Source organism: Didymosphaeria variabile, assembly GCF_027946475.1.
Source record: "Didymosphaeria variabile strain IMI 356815 chromosome Unknown scaffold_5, whole genome shotgun sequence".
NCBI classification, from domain to species: Eukaryota; Fungi; Ascomycota; class Dothideomycetes; order Pleosporales; family Didymosphaeriaceae; genus Didymosphaeria; species Didymosphaeria variabile.
Genome location: NW_026611624.1, coordinates 1,352,026 through 1,379,018, shown reverse-complemented (window position 1 = coordinate 1,379,018; position 26,993 = coordinate 1,352,026). Strand labels below are relative to the sequence as shown.

The 26,993-nt window shown below is 52.4% G+C and overlaps 10 protein-coding genes across 10 annotated transcripts; 4 read left to right on the top strand and 6 right to left on the bottom strand.

Annotated features, from left to right (window-relative positions):
- Window positions 1–338: 338 nt before the first annotated feature.
- Window positions 339–1,756, top strand: ALG3_1 (dolichyl-P-Man:Man(5)GlcNAc(2)-PP-dolichol alpha-1,3-mannosyltransferase; the record flags this gene model as incomplete). The annotated part of the gene is made up of 4 exons (XM_056215681.1): window positions 339–450; window positions 506–750; window positions 802–1,080; window positions 1,136–1,756. 4 exons carry the CDS (start codon window positions 339–341, stop codon window positions 1,754–1,756), a joined length of 1,257 nt encoding a protein of 418 aa, XP_056069928.1.
- Window positions 1,757–1,766: 10 nt separating this feature from the next.
- On the bottom strand, window positions 1,767–2,264 carry N0V89_006914 (uncharacterized protein; the record flags this gene model as incomplete). The annotated part of the gene is made up of 2 exons (XM_056215680.1): window positions 1,767–1,872; window positions 1,954–2,264. The coding sequence occupies 2 exons, from the start codon at window positions 2,262–2,264 to the stop codon at window positions 1,767–1,769; spliced, it is 417 nt and encodes a 138-aa protein (XP_056069927.1).
- A 1,037-nt stretch (window positions 2,265–3,301) lies between these two features.
- Window positions 3,302–5,698, top strand: N0V89_006913 (uncharacterized protein; the record flags this gene model as incomplete). Its single annotated transcript, XM_056215679.1, has 3 exons — window positions 3,302–3,343; window positions 3,714–5,265; window positions 5,352–5,698. The coding sequence occupies 3 exons, from the start codon at window positions 3,302–3,304 to the stop codon at window positions 5,696–5,698; spliced, it is 1,941 nt and encodes a 646-aa protein (XP_056069926.1).
- A 230-nt stretch (window positions 5,699–5,928) lies between these two features.
- N0V89_006912 (uncharacterized protein) lies at window positions 5,929–6,452 on the bottom strand (the record flags this gene model as incomplete). Its single annotated transcript, XM_056215678.1, has 2 exons — window positions 5,929–6,275; window positions 6,329–6,452. 2 exons carry the CDS (start codon window positions 6,450–6,452, stop codon window positions 5,929–5,931), a joined length of 471 nt encoding a protein of 156 aa, XP_056069925.1.
- A 1,104-nt stretch (window positions 6,453–7,556) lies between these two features.
- N0V89_006911 (uncharacterized protein) lies at window positions 7,557–9,029 on the top strand (the record flags this gene model as incomplete). Its single annotated transcript, XM_056215677.1, has 3 exons — window positions 7,557–7,823; window positions 7,880–7,942; window positions 7,989–9,029. 3 exons carry the CDS (start codon window positions 7,557–7,559, stop codon window positions 9,027–9,029), a joined length of 1,371 nt encoding a protein of 456 aa, XP_056069924.1.
- A 3,455-nt stretch (window positions 9,030–12,484) lies between these two features.
- Window positions 12,485–13,611, bottom strand: N0V89_006910 (uncharacterized protein; the record flags this gene model as incomplete). Its single annotated transcript, XM_056215676.1, has 4 exons — window positions 12,485–12,675; window positions 12,816–13,056; window positions 13,148–13,419; window positions 13,579–13,611. Coding segments are annotated over 4 exons (737 nt in total), but the record flags the coding sequence as incomplete, so codon positions are not given.
- Window positions 13,612–16,510: 2,899 nt separating this feature from the next.
- Window positions 16,511–17,400, bottom strand: N0V89_006909 (uncharacterized protein; the record flags this gene model as incomplete). Its single annotated transcript, XM_056215675.1, has 2 exons — window positions 16,511–16,971; window positions 17,022–17,400. The coding sequence occupies 2 exons, from the start codon at window positions 17,398–17,400 to the stop codon at window positions 16,511–16,513; spliced, it is 840 nt and encodes a 279-aa protein (XP_056069922.1).
- Window positions 17,401–20,935: 3,535 nt separating this feature from the next.
- Window positions 20,936–22,548, bottom strand: N0V89_006908 (uncharacterized protein; the record flags this gene model as incomplete). The annotated part of the gene is made up of 2 exons (XM_056215674.1): window positions 20,936–22,080; window positions 22,146–22,548. The coding sequence occupies 2 exons, from the start codon at window positions 22,546–22,548 to the stop codon at window positions 20,936–20,938; spliced, it is 1,548 nt and encodes a 515-aa protein (XP_056069921.1).
- An 899-nt stretch (window positions 22,549–23,447) lies between these two features.
- PPH3 (phosphoprotein phosphatase PP4 catalytic subunit) lies at window positions 23,448–24,972 on the bottom strand (the record flags this gene model as incomplete). Its single annotated transcript, XM_056215673.1, has 4 exons — window positions 23,448–24,568; window positions 24,627–24,717; window positions 24,770–24,893; window positions 24,944–24,972. 4 exons carry the CDS (start codon window positions 24,970–24,972, stop codon window positions 23,448–23,450), a joined length of 1,365 nt encoding a protein of 454 aa, XP_056069920.1.
- Window positions 24,973–25,534: 562 nt separating this feature from the next.
- Window positions 25,535–25,951, top strand: N0V89_006906 (uncharacterized protein; the record flags this gene model as incomplete). The annotated part of the gene is made up of 1 exon (XM_056215672.1): window positions 25,535–25,951. One exon carries the CDS (start codon window positions 25,535–25,537, stop codon window positions 25,949–25,951), a length of 417 nt encoding a protein of 138 aa, XP_056069919.1.
- Between the last annotated feature and the right edge of the window lie 1,042 nt (window positions 25,952–26,993).

The window sequence follows — 26,993 nt, the reverse complement described above, 5'->3', positions numbered from 1 at the left end:
TCTATACAAAACCCTTGCCTTCCAAGCCATTACTCGTTCACACACCACCCTCTCGACTCTTGATATGCACTTCTCCTATCGACTTGTGCAGTATAGAACCCAGTGCAAGAGCAAACGTACTGCAGACCCTAAGGCACCAACGAAACCTCCGCTGGCAGATGCCACATCATACCTCCTCCCATCGTACGAATTTTGCACCGTTGAAACGCGTCCCCGTTTGAAGATGCCCCCAACACCACATCTGAAACTCCCCGGCCACGGCTACACGTGACCGCGCATCTCTATAACACCAGCGCTAATTCCGACGACCACCAATATTGCCATCCACAACCGCCAAAATGAATACCCTGCGAGATCTGGCGACGAACCCTGACCATACAAAATGGATGTATCCGCTGCTGCTTGTTGCGGACGCCGCGCTGTGCGGTTTAATCATAGAATTCGTGCCTTGTGAGTGGCAGCGCTTCGCGACTATACAACACGTGTACTCACCTATTCCGCGCAGATACAGAAATCGACTGGAAAGCCTACATGGAGCAGATTGCGATTTTCAATAAAGGCGAAAGAGATTATAAACTTATTGAGGGCGGCACAGGGCCGTTGGTGTATCCCGGCGCGCACGTCCTGATTTACCGGATTCTGTATTGGTTGACCGATAAGGGGACGAACATACAGCTTGCCCAGTACATTTTCGCGCTTGTGTATCTTTTCACGTTGGCGATTGTACTACAATGTTATCGTAACGCGAAGGTATATCTCCCAATCTGATGTGCAAGAGGAACGGAGGGCTAACATACTCAGGTTCCGCCATATGTGTTTCCGCTGCTGATTCTCTCGAAGCGGCTGCACAGTATTTTCGTGTTGAGATGCTTCAATGATTGTTTTGCGGTACTTGGCCTGTTCGCGGCGATCTACTGCTATCAGACGAAGAACTGGCATTGGGGCAGCTTTCTCTACACGACGGGGCTGAATGTTAAGATGAGCCTGCTGCTACCGCTGCCAGCCATGGGAATCATCTTTCTGCAGGCGTTGGGGTCGACCGAGGCGATCACGCAGGCTATGATTATTTTGCAAGTCTCGGTATGTTCAAGTCATTGAGTAGGAATGTTTATTTTAGGGCTGACTGGTTGACTAGGTTGCCTATGGGTACCCCTTCCGCAAACGAGCACCATCCTACTTCGCCAGAGCTTTTGAACTAACACGCCAATTCCTCTACAAATGGACTGTTAACTGGCGCTTTGTTCCCGAATCCACCTTCCTTTCCAAACCCTTCGCCCTTGGCCTGCTCGCGGCGCATGTGGGTCTCTTATACTGGTTCGCCCGCACCCTTTGGATGAAGCCCTCAAGGCGCGGGCCCCGTGAGTTCCTGCGTATGATCTGGGACGAACCTCGCGATCAGGGCCAGATCTCGCGAAGAATAACACCTAACTTCATCATGACGGCCATACTCTCCGCCGTCGCGATTGGCATGCTCTGCGCCCGGTCATTGCACTATCAATTCTATGCCTATCTTGCATGGACAACGCCTTTCTTACTTTGGAAAGCAGGCTTCCATCCGGTGGTACAGTATGCGCTGTGGGGCGTGCAGGAGTGGGCGTGGAACGTGTATCCCAGCACACCGCTGTCCTCGGCAACGGTTGTGGGTGTGCTCGCGACAACGATCGTGGGCGTATGGTGGGGCACTCGCAAGGAGTTCGAAGCCGCGGAGGCGAACGGAAAGCCTGTGGGCGCCAACGAGCATGCACACGCAGAGTAGGCCCATCCGTTTACACTTCTTCTTCTTCTGAATCCGACGGTGGCAGCTTTCCCACCGTTGACTCCTCATCCTCACTATCCTCGCCGTATGACGACTTCTTCGCGAACTCCTTCGGCCTAGATGGTATCAATACTGCTGTACATTTGCATCCATATACCCGCGTTTCCTTAGCATAGCATAGTGTAGACCTAACTTACCAATACCCCATTTTCCTCCACGCTTTCTCGTCCCGAACCACGTTTACAATCTCACCGTCGAGCTTGTTGTCCCTGTCTGCTAGCGCCTGTGTATCCACGACTACGTAGCTACCGCGTTTTATCCATATTGTAGAGCGGAACTTTGATTCGAGCTCGACTAGGACGGGTTTGCGACCTGGCAGTTCGGCGTTGTAGAGGTTGTTGCCCGCGGCTTTGGTGATGCGGGCGATTCCTTGAGTGGCGGAGAGAGTGTCAGGCGGGGTGAGGGTTTCTTCAGCCGTGGCGTGGAGTTGTCGCTTTGGGCGAGGCATTGTGAGGGTTATCGTGGTGCTCGCACTATGTTGGGAATTGTTGGTTTTGGAGGGGCTTGCTGTGGGTAGCGTGGGAAGGTGCTGCCGAGGCTCGCTTGGGGTTGCCGCGGGGAAATGGCCGAGTGGGATATGGCGCCATCACTTTCACACCGTAATCGACAGCGTTCGAATTGCCTAATTAGGAAGCAGGCTCACAGCGACGGGAAGGATGAGGATTTTGCTATGTGCATCGGGATATTTCCCCACTCGGAGATCGTTGCGGTGCTATCGTCCTTAAGAATCGCGCTGTCTTTCCGTGCTAATGTTGGCTATGGTATTCTTCCCTAGACGTACGTTCTGTCGGTGCAACACATTCCCATGCGGTGCAGATCTTTCGTGCGCTGAACCTCTCTCTCGGAGTGTTTTCACCCGCTATTAAGTACTCCGTGCCGCAGCTCCCAAAACTTCGGACCACAAGAGATGATGATTGACAGCACTGTTGGCTCGTTCAAGTTGCTCTGTTCCCCTTTGCCCTCCCCTCCGTACCGTCTTGTTCGGAAAAATGTGTACCCGTGTATACGTCTTACCGTATCTCAGCTCGTGAAGATACGAAGTGGTGAGAATACACGCAGCTGGAGCACTGTGTCCGAACCTGGTCTCCTTCTAACGGCATAGATGGAGATATCTTCATTAACCGTAGTAATTACCCCGCTGTACCTGCAGCGGATCTACAAATCGTTCCTTTACATGTAATAAAAAGCCACCCCTCGAATATGCCTTGAGAGGCCATCCTCATGGTGCAGGTCGGTCTGCGGTTCTGTAACATCGTACGACCGAAATTAAACAACGCCATTTACCGATCATGTTGTTATGGCTTCCGCATGCCCTTATCATTTCACTGGCAGCAGGTGTCTCTAGTGCCAAATCCGTTTGGGCGTCCGTGCCAGCGACTGACTACTCCAATGTAATTCGAGAAGCATATCTACTCGGTAATGGGAGGCTTGGGGGTAAGTTCCTTCTGTTGTGAAACTTGAATCCGATGGCTGACCGATGCAGCTATGCCGTTCGGCTCTCCAGGGGAAGAGAAGATCATACTGAATGTAGATTCGCTCTGGTCAGGTGGGCCTTTTGGTGACTCTGTATGATACATGCACCAATGTCATCCTAAGTGCTAATAAGGGTAGAACTATACCGGAGGCAATCCCGCCGAGGGGAAGTACACGTATCTTTCAGGCATCCGAGATTGGATCTTCCAAAATACCACAGGAAGTACGTGAGCCATCGATCAGTTGACCTTCGCTGATGCTCATAGATGTGTCCCAACTGCTGGGCAGCAGCAATGATTATGGATCGTATCAAGTTCTGGGCAACTTATCTATATCATACAACACCAGTGTTGTTCCAAGCTCTTATCGAAGAGAACTAGACCTCAGAACAGGGATACATACAACTAGATTTGCCGATACAAAGGGCAACGGCTATACGAGCACGGTGTTCTGCAGTTTTCCCGACCAGACTTGCGTTTACCAGCTCGACACCAGCGCTACGTTACCGCAGCTTTCTATCAAATTGGAAAATCAATTGCTAAGCGATACCCTCGTTGAGTCTTCTTGCACTGATGGGTATGCGAAGCTTAGTGGCGTGACACAAGCTGGACCCCCTAAGGGTATGAAGTTCGAGGGCGTGGCGAGAATCGTTGGACCTGCTAATAAGACCACGAGATGTGCTGGACAAGTTCTTCTTGTTCTCCCACCTCCAGGACTGAGATCATTGACTGTAGTAGTTGGCGCGGGGACCAGTTTCGACCAAACGAAGGGTAACGCAGCCAGTAATTTCTCGTTCCGGAGCGCCGATTCGGCGGATTACGTCCGAGATGTGACAGCGACTGCTGCCTCTCTGTCCCCGAGCGTGCTCAGGAAAAGGCATATTAAGGACTACCAGAAGCTTTCAAATAGCTTTGTACTGGAATTACCAGACCCAAACGGCTCAGCTAAGATCGAGACCGCGTCTCTTCTTGGCCGCTATGATTCCGGCGTAGGAGACGCTTTTGTGGAGGCTTTATTATTTGATTATTCTCGACATCTGCTCATTTCGTCATCTCGAGAGAATTCGCTCCCTGCCAATCTCCAAGGACGTTGGAGTGAGGGCCTATCTGCTGCCTGGTCCGGGGACTACCATGCCAACATCAATCTGCAGATGAACTACTGGGCAGCTGAGCAGACTGGGCTTGGGGATATTCAAGATGGGCTTTGGCGATATATGCTCGATACATGGGTACCTCGAGGAACCGAGACCGCGAAACTCCTATATGGAGCGCCGGGCTGGGTGACTCACGACGAGATGAATATCTTTGGGCACACGGGAATGAAAGAAGACGCTCAGTGGGCTAACTACCCTGCGTCCGCCGCCTGGATGATGCAGCACGTCACAGATCACTTCTCCTATTCCCAGAACGTCACCTGGCTGCAATTGACAGGCTACCCGCTCCTCAAAGGTGTCGCGCAGTTCTGGCTATCGCAACTCCAAGAGGATCGGTACTGGAACGACGGAACGATCGTCGTAAACCCATGTAACAGTCCAGAGCATGGTCCAACAACCTTCGGCTGCACCCATTACCAACAGCTCCTCCATCAACTCTTCGCCAGCATGGTAGTCCTGGGCCCACTTGCTAAAGAACCCGATTCCGCATTCATCAGCAATATCAGCACCGCGCTCACACGCCTCGATAAAGGCTTCCACAAAACGTCCTGGGGTGGCGTGAAAGAGTGGAAGCTGCCAGACCCGGAAGATTCTGAAGTCTACGACTTCCAAAATGACACACACCGTCACCTCTCTCACCTCTGGGGCTGGTACCCTGGCATCACACTCGCCTCACCCTCCGGCTCGTTCCTGGGCGGCTACACCAATGCTACCATCCAAGACGCGATAGCCACTTCTCTCTACTCTCGCGGCACCGGGAACGGTCCCGATGCTAACGCCGGCTGGGCCAAAGTGTGGCGGTCCGCATGCAAGTATTGCCCGGGTACGAAGTCGATATGTCTTAGACATAAACACTTCGTACTATCCCCACTTTTCTGACTTGAACTGACTTCGTACCTGCGCGTCTAGGCTGGGCGCGCCTAAACAACACTGAGCGCGCATACTTCGAGCTCAAATACGCGGTCGAGCAGAATTTCGCGGGCAATGCGCTGAGCATGTATTCCGGTCACAACCCGCCGTTCCAGATTGACGCGAATTTTGGGTTTGCGGGCGCGGTGTTGAGTATGCTTGTTGTGGATATTGAGGAGCATGGGATTGGCGGGGAGGGAGAGGACGGTGGTGCTGGGGCCGGCGATTCCAAAGGGGTGGGGTGGTGGGAGGGTGAGGGGCTGCGGTTGAGAGGCGGAGGGAGCGTGGATTTTGGGTGGAATGAGGAGGGGTGGCGGATGTGGTCAAGGAGAAGGTGGAAGGCGTGAGGTTTGTGGATAGGGATGGAAAGCTGATCTAACATTCGTGCGATGTCAGTACAAACAGATTGAGTGCTCTGCCCTCTGGATGGCACCTTTCACGCTACTAGATCTTTCCTCGATGCGGACTTCTGTGCACACAGGATACCACCGAAGTGACCTGGTACTGTCCCTTCCCTTAGCTTCCTGTATTTGCACTGCATGATATTATGAGATGAGTCCCAGCACGGACTAACCCCTCAGCTTCCTTTCATCCCATCTTTACCCTCCCCATCCTCCTCCTCTCCATGCATAGCCTCCGCAAACCCCATCCATTCTTTCACTCCCCTGATGAACATATCCTGTTCCCCCTCCACCTCCCCACCATGGCCCCAAACTACCACCTCGTCAAAATCACCTATTCGTTCGGCGATCTTAACCTCTGCTGTCTCCTGCTCATCCTCTCCGTCCTCTTCGTCTATCGCCTGTGGCCGCGGTTGTGGCAGATTCTCGTCTGTGACTTGGAGGATGGCGCCGGTGTGCGTGGAAGGAAGGGCGAGAGGTGTGCCGTGGAGATGGCGCCCGCGGAAGTAGGCGTGGGGTGTTCCTGGATGTGGTATTAGACCTGCGAATTGAGGATCGTAGAACCTTAACACATACCCTTCTGATCTGTCTCGGGCTTCCAGTAGTGATTTGTGTCGTTCACGGGTCCGTTGTGGTTGAGTCGCGCGGGGAGAAGATTTGGTGTGCATTTCTTTGCGTTGGTGGATCGGATCGCGATCATGGTGGAAGTAGCGCAATGCGAGGCCTCGAGGGGAAAGGTGGTGGTGCAGTGATCTGATTGTGGATATGCTTTGATCGTGAGTAGGTGTTGTACGTCGTTACAACGCACACCTTAGGTTCGTTGGAGAGACGCGGACGCGTCGCGCCTACGCGCCTACCATATCAGGACCAGCCAATCCAACCCTGGTCGGACAGCAACATCACCTTCAACTCTCACTCCGTCAAGCAGTGGCATCTCCTACATTGATGACCCTGATCCATCCAGCAGCTCTAATTAAGCTTTGCGCTTCCCGTATCACCAGTGGCCCTGAGTCGTCCGAAACGAAACAGGCGATCTACCGCGACGGCGCCAAGTTATGTCGGCAGTGGACGCTGCACCGAGTGTGAGAAACTAGCTTACACAGGTGACAGTACCAACTCGTGCGAGAGCAGTAGGAATGCAGTCGATGGATCTAAAATGTTACTGATACTGTTTTGAGGTCCACAGGCGTTCCTGCGGCTGAAGCATTACCGGCACAGGGATGGAAGCAGTACCTGGCGCAAGCCTCGCAGCCCTGCAGGCAGAGCCCCTCACTAGCGGAGACGCGTCGCCGCGGGCGCTGAACTGAACGTACGTCATGTGTACAACTGCAACGGCCGTCGAAGTATATCAACAGCTGAGCCCCAAGAAACCTTTTGATGTTCTTTTGATCGAAACCCGCTGTCAATCGGGTTTCTTAGAGTGCGAGGCACAATGAGCCAGTGCACGCGACGTCGATTCCATGATTCATCAAACGCTTAAAACGGCAAAGTACCTCCAAACGTCCCTCGTCGATTCTGCACCTCAAACACCTGCCACACAAATCTTGCAAGATGGCGCAAATCCGTCGGCTTCGGTTCATCCGGACAGAGCCGGTCGCAGAGTCAATTGCCCCGTACGGAGTGCCCACGGTGGTTGTCTGGCGCCAGCGTCCATCTCTCTTTATACGCGCGCATTCCTCGACTAATGCGGTATTCACATTTGGAAAAGTTTGCAACCGCTCAATTCGATCTTCCACCATTAGTGATACCCCGGCGCGCATTGTCTCTTTTATTTCCTATCCTCGCGTATACGTAAGAAGCCATAATGACGATACTGGGTGGGTTTACAAGTCCTTTTGCAGCGGTATGGAACGGCGTAGCCTCGCAGGCTTGGGATCCGCTTGTCTCGCTTTGCAGGAGTGGAACGCTCGCTCAGTTGCAGGGCATCAAGGTTGGTTCACTGGCGCTTCGCGAGGATGGCGTCGACAAACCAGCAACGTTTTTCGGACAAAAGTCGCCTGAACACCCGTTTGCGTCTCTTGCTGTTCACGATGAGAAGTTCTGGGTTCGATTAGCACTTTTCGCGGATATGGTAGGTTCTTGGTGACTTTGATGTTTGAATAAAGAACTCCCGCTGACAGAAGGAAGGGTTTCGCTGAAAGTTACATGCTAGGGGAAGTCACCTCGCCAGACCTTACACAATTTTTCGAAGTAAGATTCAATTCTTACATCATAGTTCTCATGCTTACCATGACAGCTCTTCATATTAAACCGCAATCATCTGTCCAATGGCTCGACGTTCACCTCTGCTGTATCCTCGGGCCTTGCCGGTCTCGTGCGAGGGAGCAACAACCTTAAGAACGCCCGCTTGAACATCTCCGCTCACTACGATATCTCGAATGACATGTTCGCCGCTTTCCTTTCCCCAGACATGACCTATTCGAGCCCAATATGGTACACGAAATCGAATCCAGCGCACGCGACCGAAACACTAGAACATGCGCAGATGCGGAAGCTCGATCGCTTTATAGACAACACACATATAGAGTCCACAGACCATGTGCTAGAGATTGGCACTGGATGGGGCAGTTTCGCAATTAGGGCGGTTCAACGAACGGGTTGCCGCGTAACATCGTTGACCCTCTCAGTCGAGCAAAAAGAGTTGGCAGAACAGAGGATACAAGAAGCTGGCATGTCAGACAGGATCTCTGTGCTACTTTGCGACTATCGAAGTTTGGAGGTCCCCGAGACCGGTGCTTTTGATAAGGTGGTGTCCATCGAGATGCTGGAGGCAGTAGGCAAGGAGTATCTGGAAACATACTTCCGGTGTATCAACAAGCTCTTGAAGGCAGACGGCGGCATCGCATGTTTCCAGTGCATCACGATGCCGGAGGCGCGGTACGATGCCTACGCGAAATCAGATGATTTCATCCGCCGGTATATTTTCCCCGGCGGCCACCTCCCAACTTTAACGCAACTCGTCAACTCAATTACCAATGGATCTGGCGGCTCCCTGGTCGTCGACAACGTAGAGAACATTGGTCCGCACTACGCCAAGGCGTTGCGCATATGGCGCGAGGCATTCCTGGACAACTGGGACGGAAAGATTAAGCCGCAACTAATGTTTGAGAAGCGAGCTGAGGGTATGGACGCGGAGGGCGCAGAGGTCTTCCGGAGAAAGTGGGATTACTATTTTAGGTACAGTGAAGCAGGATTTGCAACGAAGACGCTGGGTGATGTCATCATCACGGTGGGACGTGAGGGTGCGGTGCAGATGATGGAGGATATACCGCTATGAATAGAGCATTTGTGAAGTGAACGTGGGAATCCGCCGACTGGTAGTCTCAGCTACGGGTGTCGATAGAGAATGGCTCTAATTTCCAAGCCCGTGCAAGAAGATAATCTCTATTGAGGAAAGATGCAATCGCTACAAATGCCCTCCTGTGTAACTCGAAGTAGCTCGCCCTGAATCGCGAACTATTCCTGTATGGGTAGCCACCGCGCCTTGAACAACGTCACGACCACGAATTCAAAGACTTCTCGTTACCAAAACCCTATACTTACATGCCAGCATCTTGATGTGAGACCTATGAAGGTGCTTGCTCCCATTCCAGTAACGATAGCATCCACGCCGGATACACCCTTCCACACAATCGCAATGCATCCAGGGTTTGTCTGCCAGACTCCGTAACTATCTACTGCCCATATAGATGTATTACTACCTGTTCGGAAACACGCCTCATGCAGTGACGGTGTTCCGGCTGCAGAAGTCTTTGGTGTGTCCACGCCCTACAGGGTCGCTAAACGTCACTATGTCAACAACAAACTCTGTCGTCTCTGGTGATTCGTGTACACATTGAATCGAACCCATTAAGCAAGATCGAATCTGGGTTGATTCACAGGGCTCCGCCTACTTTGGCTCGTCTCCTGTTCCGAATGGCCCATTTTGCCGCTGCGCAATATCACGACGAAGCAAGCCGCTCTCTCGTGTAGACATCAATGTACTTGCTGGTTCATGCCGCTCGATCTCACAGACGGTGTAAAACTATCTCGATGATCTGTCTTGCATGTAGCATCCAGGCTCCCGGACTCGGCACAATTTCCACCCCGTTCATGCTATTTGCCTTGTCTTACGCTCTTGCACACATTCGCATACATCAATCTCTCCGATATCTCTAGGCCTCATCTCACATCCCTATCTTTTCGTGCTCTCAAGTCTATCCCCCAACAACTCATCCGCGCCTCGCCCACGCTCACTCCATCCCACCACTTCCTCACTTCCCTCCTACCTTACCCTCCCCAATCTCCCCACCAACACTCTCATCCCCTCATCCCCCTCTGCTGCTCTCCGTTCAAACTCCTCCCTGTGCTCCTCCGCCCACTCTCTATCCTTGCCTGCCGGCGGCCTCACAAACCCTTGCTCTGCACCCGCAGCGATGTCATCGAAGAGCAAGACGTTATGTAGAGCGTTAGCGTCGGTGATGCTTCCGGGGTGGTTAGGGACGGTGAGTGAGACGGTGGTGTTCCAGAGGGCGAGGATGCGTTGGGTGATGTGGACTAGCGTGTCGCGGTTGTTGGGCCGCGGGCGGAGGTGCGCGGTGATGTAATTGGTTTGTTGGTGCTGTCGTGCGTTAATTTGGGGAGAGACTGAGAGGTTGAGATGCTCGCATGTGGAATGGGAAAAGAAACGAAAGGGAGGAAAGGTAGGCTGCGTGCATTGAGGAGCGGGAACGATGCTCTTGTGATAGTAGTGATGGGGAGAGACTCAAGGGTTGAGTTGGTGTCTAGGTAGGTATGGATGAAGGGGATTAGAGTCTAGCATGTTTCCTGTGTATGATGCACTGACAACATGCTTCGCAAGTCATGTGTATAGGAAGGAACTGGCTGTGCTAAAGATAAGACTGAAGTTGAAATCCTACCTTTCTTCCTCCTACGTAGACTGTCTTCGCGTATCCGTGATCCCGCATAGAATCATTGTATTCGTGGAAGATGACATTCACGAAGATGGATGGTGCCGCGAAGGTGCCGCAGTGGATATCTGTTATCCCCTTTGCGATCTGTTCTTGCTGTTCGTCGTTCAAAGAGCACGTATGGAAGACTTCGTACAAAGGCATGTTTAGCAGACTTAGTTGACGCCTGTCTATGTTGTACAGTAGTGAGCGTTCAGGATGCTGCTTCGAGTTGGTAATATAAAACCATCGTCACATCAGTAATCATGATGTCAATCAGCGGAGATGCGTTTTAGCGGCGTGTTAAGCTGATAGTCATTGCCGCACGCAACCTAAGAGTTGTGAGTCCGTACGTCGCAACGATTGAGGGTACATTTTCAAGCTATGGTGTGGATGTTCGAAGATCAAGGGAATATCAGTTGTGTATGACGTAACCTTCACGAATAGGGCGTGCTGCAATAATTAGTGTAGAGGGTCTAGACTAATTTCGAACGATGGATCGAGGGAGGGTAACGCCCAGCGACGCTACAATATAATACAAGGTAGAGCCTATGCAATACCACGATCGGTATCAACGGACATGACCGTGATCCGACTAAACCCTCCAAAAACATTCACGCCGCGTACTCCGAGCCGCCGCTTGCTGCCGCCTAAACCTCTCGTCGCCTACGCGAAACTCGGACCCCGCCCACTTCCAGCCTCAAACTGTTCCCGATCAGGCACCTTAGGGCGCCCCTATAATCATGGTCACATCTCAACTCTGCACTTATGCGTCAAGCGCCAAATTTGAAGAACTGACGTGGGAAAAGATCAAATCCCAGTCCACGTCGCTCCACTCGGCATCCCAATCCTTTCCGGCGTCGATCCCTTCGCAACACGCGCAACGCACGTGCGCAGTGGGCAGCGGTCAGGATTCAGATGGCCTGACATCTGGGCCGGGGTTGTTGAAATGAGGCGAGCCACAGCCGTTTCATTTGGCTCGAGTTTGTTGGTCATGTATCGTACAGTGAGACATGTACCGGTACGCCGGTTAAGCTAATGGGCCGTCAGAGCAGGGTTGCGCTTGAGGTTATTTTGACGATGAGTTGCAACAATGAGGAAGGTGTTTGGGCAGCGTGGTTTTGGCCAAGCGCCAAAAGAATGGTGTGCCAACGAAAGCGCTACCGCGGTTAGATGGCACGACAGGGCTTTGAAACTGGTGGTTGGGGGCGAAGTGGTTTAGTGGGTTGAAACGCACGGTTGTAACCGGCAGTCGGCCGTGTATACTGATGTATGGCCTGCTTGTCGGTCTGCTGATGAATAGTGTTTAGGGCTCACATTGTTGCACGACTTCGCTGTGCATGTGTATGACAAATATTGTAGAGAGCCAGTGTGAACGTACACTGACTGATATCCGTCTACCTTGGTCATGCACTCGCTAGATATGCGATGGCGTACACGGATGCCGCAAGGGTGCTCGTAGAGATATCCTGTTGATACTATCACTTTGAAGAAGCACTATAGCTTCGGTGATCCGTTCTCCTGTTGAGCGTCCTCGGGAAAGGCGACGAAGCTTTCCTCGCCGTTGAATTTCCTGAGGACATTAGCGATGGTCCATGTGTTCGGAGAAGCCGAGCGGAAAGCTTTCGTTAATAGTACGCTCGGCTTAACGGATTAGGGATGTGTGTCGCGGTTACAGTAGGTGCCAACTTGGCTCCGCATTCATGTGACCCCGAATCGCTTGCCTGGTCGTTCTCCACCTTCCGGAATACACGGTCCAGAGTACAATTTCTTTGCGATGATGGAGGAACTGCATGAAACTTACCATCCTCTTTCCGCGCCACCTGAAAGATAGCTAGTCTCGGAGTTGATTACGCAGTCCCAGTTCCCAGCCACGCCCTTCTCAGGCTCAAAGCTCCTCCGCACATACTTCGACAACGAGGCAGTGTAACACTGGAAGTCGTCCTCGTTGAGGTCGGCCGGTATCTTCCCGGTCAGAGCGCGACCGGCGGCAATCTGCGAGATTGGTATGGACGTTAGTAACGGATCCTTTACGTTAGGTAACGCACAGGTGCGGGCTAGAAGCGAAGATCGCTTGCCCAACAACATCCAAGATGCATACAATGAACCAGAAGACTCCGAATACCAGGACATACCATTGTGGCTGCATGCGTGCAGATCAACAGCGTGTTAGGCTGCTCGGGGTCATCATCGAGGTCAGTGACAATTCTCGTGAGAGCCTTGGTGACGCGCTGATGAAGCTCCTTGAGCCACTCTCCATTAGCGCCCGGGATGTGTATAGAGACGTAGTCTTGATCCAGGTCTTGGAAATGCTTGTTCAGTATTTCAAGGCTCGGTGGATTTGGATGCTCAAAGTCCGCGCGGCCGAAGAACTCGCTGCCCGGTATTAGCGCATCGTTTGAACGAGTTCGGCAAAATCTCAAAGTTATAGGGGAATGCCGATCAGGAGATCATTATCTTCACCTACCCAACACCGCGATCTATCCTGATCTTGCGGCCTCCCCTGCCCTCCTTGAATAGTCGTTCGGTTGTCGGTTTCAGTGTCTGTAAACACCGATAAAACGGGCTTGAATAGATCCTATCAACCGGTGGCTCAATCGCACAAAGGTGGTCGGCAAGTTCCGCAGCCTGTTCTACGCCATGAGCCGCAAGCGCTGGGTCAGTTGGGATACCAGTCGGGGTCCGTGTGCTCGCTGTATAGACGCCTGTCTGAGGATTGACATCCCAGTTGGAGCGAAACTGTGCCGCATTGTCAGCCAGCAGTCAGTGCTGCGGCTTTGCAAAGCCTGGCGTCGCTGGATTGGAAGGTAGGACATGTGGAACGATCGCCAGCATGACTTGGGGCGCTTGGAGGGGCTGCAGTACCACGGCTCAGAGCGGCACTCCAATGTGACTTACTGCGTGCCGAACGATGTAAATTGTCTCTATCATGTTTCAGTGACGAGGAGATTTGTGTGCTTATATGGCCAGTGGCGGTCTTGTTATTGGCCGTTGGAGTGGCTTGTGTCACTGAGTACCTTGTTGATGAATACATACAGGTGCTGTAAATTACACGCTAGTGTCACCCTTATCGATAACGTAACGCTACGAAGTGCACCCCGTATGTGGTTAGGACTCGGCTATTCTCCCTACAAGATGCCAATACTTCACTGGTGATGTGATGAATCGCAAGTACGTATTTGCATCGACAAGCCAAAATGAAACGTATATGCGTGCGGACCTCTGCGATGAGGTGAGTTCGCAGTAACGCGCAAACGCACGTTCACCTGCGCAGCGGGCCGCAACGTCAGTAGTCTCACAAGTGAACCTCGCCGATGGGAGAGCCGGTGTGGGTAGGAATAGAGTCTACACAGCCATCGTCGTACACTTATCCGAATGCGTGGGTGGTCGCTCTTCGTCCCCTTGCATCCACGCGGAAGCTTCGGCCCTGGTTACTGCCCCCACAGGCCATCACCGCGGGTGCTTGCACGCGATGTCGACAGGTGTTTGACAGAGCACAGCATTAAGTTTCCGCCCCTGCGTAATGTATGGAGACTTCCGTGAGCCTCAAGCAACCCGCATCGGCAACCTCCACCTTACCTACCTAGTAGCATAGCAGAATGTCTAAAGGCCTCAATCATAGTGAAGCCTCTACTGACTACTTATATGCATTGTATTCAAAGCACACCCAAAAAACAAGGGGATGCATTCGCAGTACCTCCGCTTCTATTTCAGTCGGCGGCTTCGGTCGGCGAGGGCTTGGGCGCCGTTGTAATGCCTATCGCGCTAGGCTTAGACACTAGGCCACATGGCTTGCATCTGCAATCTGTGTCGGCTGAAGATGTTTGGCTCCAACGGTTACAATCAAATCCCGAGCCTCCGGAGCGCTACGAAAAGCTCCGCTTACGTCCAGAGGTGCATCCATCGGCGTCCGCATCCTGAGACTGGGACACCTAGCGATAACTTGCCGGAAACGGGAGACTCAAAGTGTGCGAAGCCGCGTGATGACAGGCATGTCAATCCTCCGAACAACGTGGGGTTAGCCCTGGACGATTCCTCATGCCAATTGTCCGCTGCTTTTCCAAATTGTGCATGGCCCAACGGCACTAGTGCATGAGCGGGGATCAGTACCTGACTTCCAGAACATGCACGGTACACTAAAGAGTGGACTACTCGGGACGATACCTGGCAAAAGACGTTTATGGACCGCGGGAGGAGTGCAGCGGAACGATGAGCTTCACTACGTAAGCAGAGAGTATATTACAGGACGGTTCAGGTGGAAATCGAAGTTCAATATTCTACACTCGAACGTCTCATATCACTCTTGCTTTTAATAACAGAAGGACCGGAACCTCTTGTCAGTGAGCAAATATGTGGAGGCGACAAGAAGAGGTTATATCATCTAGAATCTGGCTACACCACCGACGTCGATGGTGGAACTTCCTTAGGAAATACCAAAAGCACCCCAGTCGTCGCCATCACATTGCATGCGCTGACCATTGTGCATGCTCGTCGCACAGTGTCAAACTATGCACCCGCCCGCAAGCTAGCTGTGGTAGCAATGGTAAACGTAATCTCCTATTTCAAGCACGACCTTACGGAGATTCAAAAGCAATCGGCCACAGTCTCCTGCATCGCTGCCATTGCTTGTCGTAATCTGCGGGGATTGCAAAAGGTCACCCCGGAAAGAGAATTTGCACATGCCAATGTTATCCATGACGAGGCTGAGGCCTGGAGAAGGCTAAGCCTCGCAAAGTGTGGCCTATAATTACGAACAATCACAAGATGAATCTTTCAGAAAGCCGCTACTTGTGCTGGGGGCCTCCGTTACTAGTGATTGTGCGGCTGGCAAACGTTAAGATGCCCGTCCATGGCCTCTAAAAAATGAGTCGCTTGTAGCGAGCTGTCTTTTGTAGACTAACACAGGCAGAATTGCTCTACATTGTGGATGGGTAGGGCTGGCGTCATATGCGTTAGATGTAGCCTGTCGCCTGCTAGTCGCGGCTTTGGGCTTGAAAGGATCCCGACCCTACGTCTAGGGTCTGGCTGTTCCACCCAACCGTTCTCTTCACTCACCCAAAGATGCGAAACTCTTTCGCACTAGGATCGTTTGCTGCAGGACAAGCTTCATTTGCTCTCGTCTCAGACGGTAGAGTCACCGATCATTCGGACCCCGCTGATGGCTGGAGCTCCTCAGCGAGCAGGCGTAGACAGGGCGTCGACGCGGGTTGCTAGGGCCCAGCATCGGTCAGCCATCAATGGTGGCCTATCGTCTGACACTACAAGCACGCCATCGTAAAGCAACCCCCCGCCCACCGTTCTGTGCCACTGCAAGACTTCTGCAGTCGATAGGATTCGGGCTTGGTACCAGAAAGGCCAGCCTTGCTTCCCGAGAGACAGTAGAAGCTTGAGACGCTTCATGGAGTGATTCACTTCGCCACGCTGCGAAATCAAGGACCCAGAGCTGTGCATCATCTCTGGCTTGGCGACCCGCAGACATCAGGAAGGCACTGGGGCGGCTTTTCCCCGCGAGATAGTATAATTTGTCTAGTAGTAGGCACAGGTGTGGAGGGCAGGGGACCCAAGTCCAGTACCAACGTCTTCTGTTGCATGTATGCGGGAGGCGACTAGGACCAGGATCTTTGTTTGCTATGTGCATCCTGACACAGATAGAAGGATTGGAAAAAAGGAATGCTCTAAGCAGGGATCGCAGAACAGACTCGAGTGACAAATGACAGTCATTAGAGATTGCGGGTCCTCCGTGGGCCGGCGTCTGACCCAGGCACTGTAAACAAACTCGAAAGATAATGTCTAAAGCGATTTGAACTAATCTGAAAAGCGCAGCGCTCCGCTACTTGACGTTGATAGAATGCATTTGCACATGTTTCCCCGCTTCTTCATCTCTCACACCTCGTTGATCACGGCTGGAGAACTTTCCGGTCATGCCAAGCTTCTTCTCCGTCAGCCAGAGTCGGAGCAGTATCAGATACCTCACAATGAGGAAGACAATGATAGACCCAACAAGGATTCCAACAATGTAACCTGCTACGACACCGCCCGAGTGTTTGCTCAGGTCGAGAAAATCGTATGTATACCAACCTTGCAACGCGTGAGTGAGATATGCAAGAGAAAGATACAGGGCCAAGACGATGACAATGACGATTATGTGTAGAAAAGGCAACGGCTCGGTACGTGGGAAGACTATCTCGAATAGCGCGTAGAACGAGTTGAGCGCATGTTGGGACGTATTAGACCACAGGTCCTTGGTCGAAGCAAATCCATTCTCCGGCGCAAGTAGAGCCCAGAAGACGGCTAATATCACTTTAGTCGGTCGCGAGATTAGTTGGGAAACAGGCACATACCAGTCACGATGAAAGGATACACAACGATGGTGGAGTAGAAGGCGCTGTGCGCCCATCGGAGAGGGGCGATCCAGCGATGCAAGAACGGCTTTCCAGTAAGCCAGTAGCTCCCCGTATGAAGAGCAGCGAATGCAAAGTAAAACGCAAGTCCCCAGTACGTAAGGATGGTGAAGTACGAGAATGAGTGTCCAGTGTCTACGCCCCTCCCATGTGTGCCATTCCAGCCAAAGATATAGAATTGTGTCGCAAAAGCATATAGCGAGAGGAGTGCGCGTGCGAAGAACAGGACGGCCGGGGAAACTATCCACGAGGTTGCAAATCGGTAAGTTGGATCGAAGCCGCCGTCGCGACCTGAGGTTTTTCGTGTCCAGGGAGCCATACTGTCGGGTTCGGTGATGCTCCTATCTGACGGGTCGCATTGATACACTTTGTTCAGTACTGAAGACGTTGTTGCTGATGGGCTCGGCAGGAGGATACGTGTAGTAACAGCGCGATGGGCAGCTGCGTTGGCCTGTCTATACCAACCTCAGCACGGCGAGGCTGTGAGGTTGTCGCGCCGCATGCAAATTCCGTGTTTTAGGGCTGAAGCTGAGACTCCGCCTCCGAAATTATCGGTCGCCTTAGCGTCCGGTAGTGCAGGGGCAATCCACGTGATGGTACCAATGTCGATAGATTACACGTAATGTTACACGAGTCATCTAAGTTGATCCTACGCGACTAATCCGGTATAATCGAATTTTGTCTTGCCACCACCCTTGTGCCGTGCACCTAATATCCTAGAGCGAGGGGCTACCAAACGGCGAGGGACGCTCAGACATAGACCCCCTCGTGCAAGGCATCCTGCAGCTACTCAAGCTCCCTTGCACCTGGTTGCGCGTCTAATCCGTATCGGCACACCCTTGGAGACCGGCTAGTCGTGTAAGTACATATCCACTATCATGACCGCTCTATTGGCCCTCCGTCATACCATCAACTCTCACATTACGCCACGAACTTCTCGCTCGCATCGTTTCCTTTTGTTCGTTTATCTGCACTATGAGTGACTCGAAGGTATGTATACTGGGAAAATACCAATCGAGGATACTATAGCTGACAAGCGCGTTAGAAAGAACAAAATCTTGCTCGGATCAGGGACAATCAACGTAAGTCGACATATGGACTCTTCTTGCGTGTGGTTATCTCTTAGAGTAATGCACACTTTCTGGGATGATCCGACAGTTAGAGGCGTCCTATGCTCTCGGGAATCACCCACATACACGGTGTCCCCGTCCGAAGAGAGATCACTACGGCTTGAGCGCCTTGAGCGAACGTTCATTGACCGGGATGCAGGAAGATCACGAGCACGACGAAAAGATTACTTACATGAGCTGGAAGCCAAGTTGCGTGACTATGAGCAGGTGGGCGTCGAGGCTTCCGCAGAGATTCAAGGTGCTGCACGCAAGGTTTTGGATGAGAACCGAAGATTGCGAGCGCTACTTCATGAGCGCGGCGTTCCCGACTCCGATATCGTCGCGGCAATGGGCGGATTGAACGACAGATCATATGACCAATTCTCGGCATCAGCGTCGCTGAATGCGATGCTTGAGCGGAAAATAACTTGCAACACATCAGCATTCTTGGCCTCGCCGGTTAGTCCTCACCCTTCGGACGCCAGAAATGACCCCCGTACACCCGCAATTCCACCACTTGCCACGTCTATGCCTCGTTCGGCGGCGCTGAGCAGCAATGACTCACCGAGTCCTCACTCAATTGTCTCGGACATGGGCACTCCACCTCCTTCGTTTCACGGTACGCCATACTTGCATACTATGACGCCAGAGCCTGAGATGAATTCAGAGGATGTTCCACCATACATGCCATATGACCAGTCGTTGCAATCCTCCTGGCCGCAACTACACCCGCAACATCACCAGCACACACACCACCAACAATACGTCGCCGACCCCACAAGTTACTACAACACAACCTCCTGCGTCGATGCGGCCAACATTATACGAACAATGCGAACCGAATCGGGTCCAGAACTTGAAGCTGAACTTGGCTGCCGACCTGGACAACACTGCTACGTGACCAATTCGGTTGTCTTCAATGTTTTGGACAGGTACGCAAGTCCACATGGCGTTTGAGCATCACGATATGATACCTTGGGAGAAGAAAACCTACATCCGGACTCATCAAGCCTACTCTGGCAAACATGGCAGAAGCAGACCCTTGCGCATCTTCACGCACACCTTGGGAGCCTCGGTGAGCGTATCGGACGCTCGGAATATATGGCATCGAAACTGGTCCTTACCGATGCAAAGAGCAAGGAAGTATTGCATCGGGCACATTGTCCAGCCTGTTGTAGCTTTGCAGAGACGGCTCAATAATGCCCAACCTAGTCAACGGGCCCGTTTGAGGCGAATGAACGCACTCAGGTCAAGTTGGAAGCCCGATATGAGATCACGAAATTCACGAATTGATGGGTTGACAGTAGACACTACTAGATAGCAGACAAGGCCAGGTCAATGCTATGCGCGAGTGGACTCGTGCCGACCTTTGCTCGGAATTGGAATAATCGCTTTACAAATTATGTTTCATTGTTTTCTAGATCTCGCTCACATTTCCTTAGCTCGTCATGGACGATGGTCACCACGTCCGGTGGTATGCAACGTTCATCAAAGACGTTGCAGATGCATGCCAAGCGACGATGGACCTGATGGATCTGGACAACAATCAACTGACGTACGCTTTACGAAAGATTTTGCAGATTTAGATGTCAACAGTACTGAAAGGATCGGAATGGTTTGGAATGGATTCTGGAAGTACAAATCGAAGGTCCAGAGCGACGGGACCACTACGTCTTTGATAGGCCTCTTCCATGATTACATACAGCTCGGTACAGTAGAGCCGCGGCTCATCCAGGCCCACCCTGACACGGTTAAAAAAGAACATTATGTGTACCTATCTAGAATATTGAACCGGAAGGGATCTCACAAAGTAGCAGGTGAAGACCTAGTGGTTCTCAGTATCGCGGCTGTGGTGCAGGCAATAGATAAAGAACAGGCAGAACAAGCACAACGGGGCTTTTCCGGCGGTTTCGCACTTACTTCAGCTAGATAGGAGATTTGAGGCGACCGTCGCGCAGCCGGACACTCAACGTCTCGGAAAAGACATTAAAAGACCATAGTACGACACGACGAGCCCTTAAAGTGCCAAACGGAACAAGAAGTACCGTATAGTCATAGCAACAACGTGGATCTCACAAGGCCTACCTGGCAAATCGAAGAATCAGATGAAGAGGACGAAGACGAGCCACGGGGACTCGAGCGCGCCGATGACGACATGGCCGATTTATCATACTTGGACTCGTGGTCAGACCTACATTATCACCAAAACTTGGTCCAACGCGTGTGGGAAGAAAGGAAGTATCAGGAGCGATGTGCGCACCGGAGCAGATGGCTTCGGAAGATGCAAGCTCAGGGAAGAATGTCGGGGACACGAAGATGATGTGTGCTTTCTTATGGCTTCAGCCCTTGCTTTGCTTTCGCTTCGCGCGTAATTGTAGTATAGATCTAGTACAGATTAGTCTCTAAAACACGTGTCCCTTTGGGGTCACGGCATCAAATACGTCGCGATTGCAATGCGACATGTGAGCAGACTGACAGATTGCAGCAAGCTGAAGTTCGGGGAGCTCCTTCCCTTCAAAGACCCACGGTAACGCAGTCCCCTACAACACCACCACAAAATGTCTTACCAAGAATTGCTTCCAAATTCAATTTTGCATCTCAGACATTATACTCCTAGCCCATCAATTCCATTGCTTCCCATCCTCCTTTTCTCCCAGCAATACCCGCATCACCTTTACAAACTTGGAAAGAGCGCCTCTGGCAGGCACGCTATATATGATGAGGATACAAGGCAATTCCATGCGCTCACTCCTTCCTCTTACTCACCCTCGGCAAACTCCACCAAAACACCATCATCGCCCCATACAACCCAATACACACCGGATGCAGCACCCACGTCCCTGCCGCCTGCGCCAGGATACCCGTAGTAAACGGCGCCACTGCACCACCACTACTGCCCGCACCACCTATAAACCCAATCGCCGTCGTCTGCACATGCTTCGGCATCAACCGACTAAAGATAGTCTGCGCGCAGGGATACACTGGCCCAAGAAGTAAGCCCAGTAAAGAGACAGCCACCGCGTCTCCGATGACGTTTGGAACGAGCCAGACGAGAAGCTGCAGGCCCGCGGTACCGATAGTGAGCGCAGTCACGAATGTTTTCTCGCCGATGCGAGGTGCGAGGTGCGTGAGGACGAAGCGACCAAGGGTTATACCTCCCCAGAAACCTGCTGTTACGTATCCGACTCTACTCGGATCGCCACCACGGTAGTTGATCAAGAAGGAAATGACCCAGCCCGAGATACTCACCTCGGCGCCCTGGTACGCAAAGATGAAGAGCGCGCCAAAGATGGTGACACGGTTCTTGAGCGCCAATTTCAAGTTCTTGGACTTGGATTCAGCCGATTCGGGGGCAGCTTGCTGGCTAGCAGTGCGCTGGAGGGACGAAAGGAGTGTTTGCGGTTGGTCTTCGCGGTAGGACCAGAAGGCCCAGCCGGCGAATAGCATGCAGCATATCCGGAGGCCGACGCAGATGAAGTAGAACCGCGACCAGAGGATGCCTCGTGAGGCCATCGCCGTACCTATGATAGGTGCTACGATACCACCTAACCCGTAACTTCCGTGGGCGGCGCCGAGGATTGCGCTGGGTGGGTGCAGGTTTGCGCAGAAGACATTGTTAAGTGCAAGCGACGTCGCGGCGCCGTAGCCTAGGAGGAAGAAAGACACCACCACTGCGGCATACGGTGGGGTGGCGACGAGCATCACGTACGCAGCCAGCAGAATGATCTCAGAGAAGATAAGCGTCCTCGCGCGCCCAAGTTTGCCCAGTATCGTGTTACAGAAGAACGCCGCGATAATGAAGCCCGCTGCGTTGCCGACGAAGACCATGGACATGATGGCGTACCCGATGTGGTAGTATTCTTCCATGTAGGGGATCAAGGCACCAACGACTGTAGTCCACTGTTAGCTATCCCATCCTACTATCACATCAACACAGATTGCAAGTAAAGTTTACCAGAGTCATTCATCCCATTCCCAAAATAAATCAAACAACAGCATAGGATCCTCCATTTGTTCATCGGCGGATTACTCCACGTCTGCATCAGCGGTACGGCTTCATGCCCTGTCCGCGAGCCAGGGCGGCTGTTCTCCAGCTCGTACGGCGTCTTTGGCGTTTGGGCGCCGGAGAAGAAGCCTGCGCCTGAGGATCCTTTGGGGGTTTGGGATGCGGTCGAGGGGCCATTGTAGCGTTCTCCGAAGTTGAGGTCATCGAGCTCAATGTTGGAAGGGGTTTCTTTTATGCTCACGGAGGGGTTGGATTTTTGATGGGTAGCAGGGGGACTGGTGACTGATGGGGAAGAAGTGGTGGAGGAGGAGTGTTGGATGTCGAAGAGGCCGTGGAGGGCGGAGGAGGCCATCTTGATCGCAGATAGTTTTCAGCTTGGTTGGATGAGACCAAGTTGAATTGGAGAGGTCAATTGATGAGTGCGATTACGGCGGCGACATAAGCGAGAAGGAACAGTGAAGACAGCGAAGCCTATAGCTGCACCTTTCTATCGGTGGATCTTTGTTTGAACATGTGGTCACGATAAGCACGGTTACACGATGACTGGAACAGAGCGACCATAGTCCTCCGCTGAATAATCCTTGCGGGGCAAAACTCCAGAGCTAGCGGGCCCCCAACGGAATTGCAGACCGCTCCCGACTCTCAGCCAGTCAGGCTGGCACGCTTGAACGCTTGAAAATCGTCAATTGGCAAAGGACCATCGTGAAGACTATCGATAAGGTACGCCCAGATGTGGTGTTGAAAAAAGGTGAACCTTGCGAGCCTGTCTAAGCTGCAAGAGGAAATCTTTCCAACAAAGAGAAGGAAACTATACCACGAAAGGGCAGTGGGTGGAATTGCTTGATTCGGATACACGCGTGTATCATAATGGTACGCGTGTATCTATCAGCAAAAGTTATTGCGCATTAAACAAAGCACGCCGTTTGACGTGTCCCTGAGTAAGCGTACAAGGCGACGAGGGGCGGTTCATGCTTGGACTAACTTCCTTCACTAGCGCACCTCCGGTTTACCAGAACGATCCCTACGTCAACCCACAATTGAACGCTATGTTGCATCCATTGAATATCCTAAAAGTATACTACCCGGGTATCCTAACCAAACACCTCCAAACTCCATCATCTACAAAAAATACTCCGCACCCTTCCACATAGTATAATCCGTGAGCCTGAAGCCCTGCGCAACCTGAACCTGAGGAGGTATTTTGCGGAAATTGCAGTACAACCATTCCATCTTCATTCTGGCACCTCCCGCCTAGAGGAAGTAGTCCGCAACTGGTTTCTTAGCTGGCATGCCTCGCGAGTCTTGCGGCGCCGCTTCAAACACCCTGTATCGTCGGCCCGGCCCGTCACGCGGCTTCTGCATGCTCTCTCCCAGGACGGAGGATAGGCGTCTATTCTCGTCGTTAACGCCGTTGGGTCCGGCGTTCGAGCCTAGGATCCAGCCTCCACCCCCACCTCCACGGTCGCCATTGCTGCGCCGTTGATAGCCTGCGTTAGAGCCATCTTCACCCAGCTCGAGGATGGCGGCGACGTTGCCGCAGCGGTAGCAGTAGTTGGGCGCGGACCAGACGGTTACAATGGTCGAGTCGAACATCTCCTTGAAACCTTCCATGACTAGCTGATGTGCGCGCGCAATGAGGCTGAGGTCGTTCTTGTAGTTGAAGCATTTTACAATGTCGGCGCCGAAGAGGAAGCCGGCTCCACGGGGAGATAAACCCCATCCGTCGATCTCGTCCGGGTCAGACCAGAGCAAGTCGCACATGGCTCCCTCGTGTGGTACTTCTTGTTTCCGGTCGAGCAGCCTGATCTTGTCGATAGAGTCGATCAACGGTGACAGACCACCATGTACGCAGAGAATAGCGCCAGTGTCGTTGCGCGTCGAACCGTTGGCAGACGAGGTGGCGCCCGTGCCGGCGGCGCCCGACCGCGATGGTGTTGGGCCTATCGGAGAGGAAGAGGCTGGATTGGAGTTGGCCTGGGATGCGGCGCTTGACTGTGAGTCTCCGTTACGTGCATAGCGGAACATGATTTCCCCATTGGCGTTGAGAGTTTCTATCTCGATGTCCAGTTCGGGATCAGGTAGATCGCAGTTGACGTTGTCTGCGATGGGGCCGTCGGTCGGGTCGAGCGTGGTGGCAGCACCGGTGACGAGAGCTCCAAGGGCTAGGTAATCGAACACCTCGCAGCAATACCGCCAGACATTTGCACTGCCGTATTTCCGCAAGCACTCGTCGTAAAAGCCATATACTGTTGTGATCTGTCTCGACTCGTGGTTCCCGCGGATAAGTGTGATTCGATCGGGATAGCGAACTTTGAGGCAAAGTAATAGGAGAAAAGATTCGAGAGAGTAGAAACCTCTGTCGACGAAGTCACCTGCGTTGGTCAGTAACTGCGCGATTATTACATGGCGCGTGTCGTTGAATAAGCATACCCATGAAAAGATAGTTTGTGTCAGGCACATCGCCGCCTACTCTGAACAATTCCATCAGATCATGAAATTGGCCGTGTATGTCACCGCATATCTAGAAGGACACGCATCAGTGTTGCCCATGTATTGTGCATGTAATGACATACGGTCACTGGCGCATCAACCCCAACCACGTTGCCCTCTTCTATCAACAACTCTCGGGCTTTGTAGCATAGTTCGCGAACTTGGTTTTCTGGTATCGGGCGGCATGCGCGAAGCTGTGTAATGGCTCTAGACGATGTGAGCGTTCGTATCCCGATTCTTTTGATTTTTTTGCGTACCGATCGAGGTCGCTGCCACCGATACTCATGATCGCAGCTGCACCTTAGCCCACGTGGGCGAAATTATGCGCGGATCCGTCAACGTCGAAAGCAAATAGTCCAATTTGTCGCCAGCCGGAAGCTTTAGTACGCAGAGATGGTGGCGGGCGGATGGTCGCGTGGGTTGAAGAACGCGTGTGGCCTTGAAAACTGGGTATTGGTGAGAGAACAAAGCTTAAACAATTAGGTGTAAGTACGTGAAGCGAAATTATCAAGCCGTAAGTCGTATCAGTAGGCAAGGTCGTGGGCACAAAAGATGGTGTTGAGCGCACGCTGCAGTTCCGAACTTGGCGGCGGGGACAGGGATCCTGCGCTATCAGCCACTTAGCGGCTTGGTATAATTCGTTACGACAGCGGGCAGGAGAGCTTGCGGGCAATACCAAACCCAGCTACCCAGCCCTGCGTTCACGCTCACCCCCCGTCCGAACGCACCCAAAGCATCTCAATTGGCTTGGTACGACCTCTCTACTACATCCGCGAGCCTGGGCAAGCCATTGACAACGTACAGGGACTGCGATGCCTCCTCTGTACGCCCACTAGTCTCACACCACCATGCCTCCACATCTCCACCCACGGTCGCGCTCGACCATGTCGCTCTTTACAACCACCCTCGCGGTCTCCTTCCTCGTAGTCGCGACACCCCATCTCCTTCCGTGCCCCGTAGACCCGAGGACCCTCGCCGACTCTCCAGACCCTAATGCTTTGTCCGGCCAGCCAAAGAGGAGGCGGAGGAGAGTTCCCAAGGAGGAGACGTGCAACGATATCATGAGCGAGGAGCGGAGGAAAATCAAGGAAGCGGAAGAGTGGGCGACGCCAAAGAGGGAGTGCCCGGTTCCCAAGCCTGGTGGGCTGATCGGGCAGGTACTAGGGTTAAAGAAGGCAGAGGAAGAGGAGGAGCAGCCGTCCATCACAACGCAGGTCCAGCGCGCGCGGCGGAAACCGACATCGGCGGATGGGGAGGGTCCATAACACTTGGGTCTAGCAGGGCTGTAACATACGTGTACCCGAAGGGACGATGTGTGCCACGAGGTTGTACATATACTAGAAAGAGCTCGTTTTCCACTCAAGAGAACGTTGAGGGAACTTTGTATCAATGTTGAGATCACTCTGTACCAAGCATCTTACACTGTTATTATGTTACATCGTACTGTCCGCCCAATTGTCTGCGATGAAGTACAAACAGAATGCGGCTACACACTGCGAAGTAATCGAAGACTTTCGCACTGAGTGGATCCCAGAAAGCGGTCGCATTGAGCCTGCGCTTACGCGGAAGGCTTTGATTAAAAGAAATCTAGGGGAAACCTGCGGTTGATGATTCGGGTGACATCTACGATGCTATGTATTGAGGCTGACGGAACCGAAACGAATCTTAAGCAAAAGTTTTCCATCACTGAAATTGTTCAGTCCATATTGATACTCCAAGACATCGTCAGAATTGAAGTATAGCTAGAACGGGTGGCTAGTCGTCCAGTGCCTTCCCGATGTCTCTTTTGATTGACATTCGATTGCCTTTCTTCGCCGCATTGTAAGTACAGCCCAGAATGTTGCATGACTGTTTTACACCGCGGCGTACAGCTTGCACGCGTTAGTGTAGGTATTGCACTATGGCAGGACTGGGGGCACTCTTTGCAAACGTACCCTGCAAGTGGGTTCTTTGCATGATCGCAACGTTTTAGTATCAGCTCCTCCATTGCGAAGCTTCGTTAAGGAAAGCTGAGAGGATGTTCTCAAGAGGTCGACGTCCGACGAAGGGTGCTTTTTTCGTACTACGTGCATCAACCGCGATCCGTCTGCGGAATTTGGGAATCGGTCAAGGATTCTTCCTTGGGGAAAAGAGCAAATCCAAGAAGTTGGAAATGACTGCTTCGACTTGTATCAGCATTCTGAAGTCCAAAGGCTATGTAGTTCCAATCTATCTGCTGATTGCTAATCATGTAAGTTTATCCATGAGAAGGATAGTAATTACAGAAAGCAAATCACCACTTATGAAACTACCGTAACTTGAAAAACA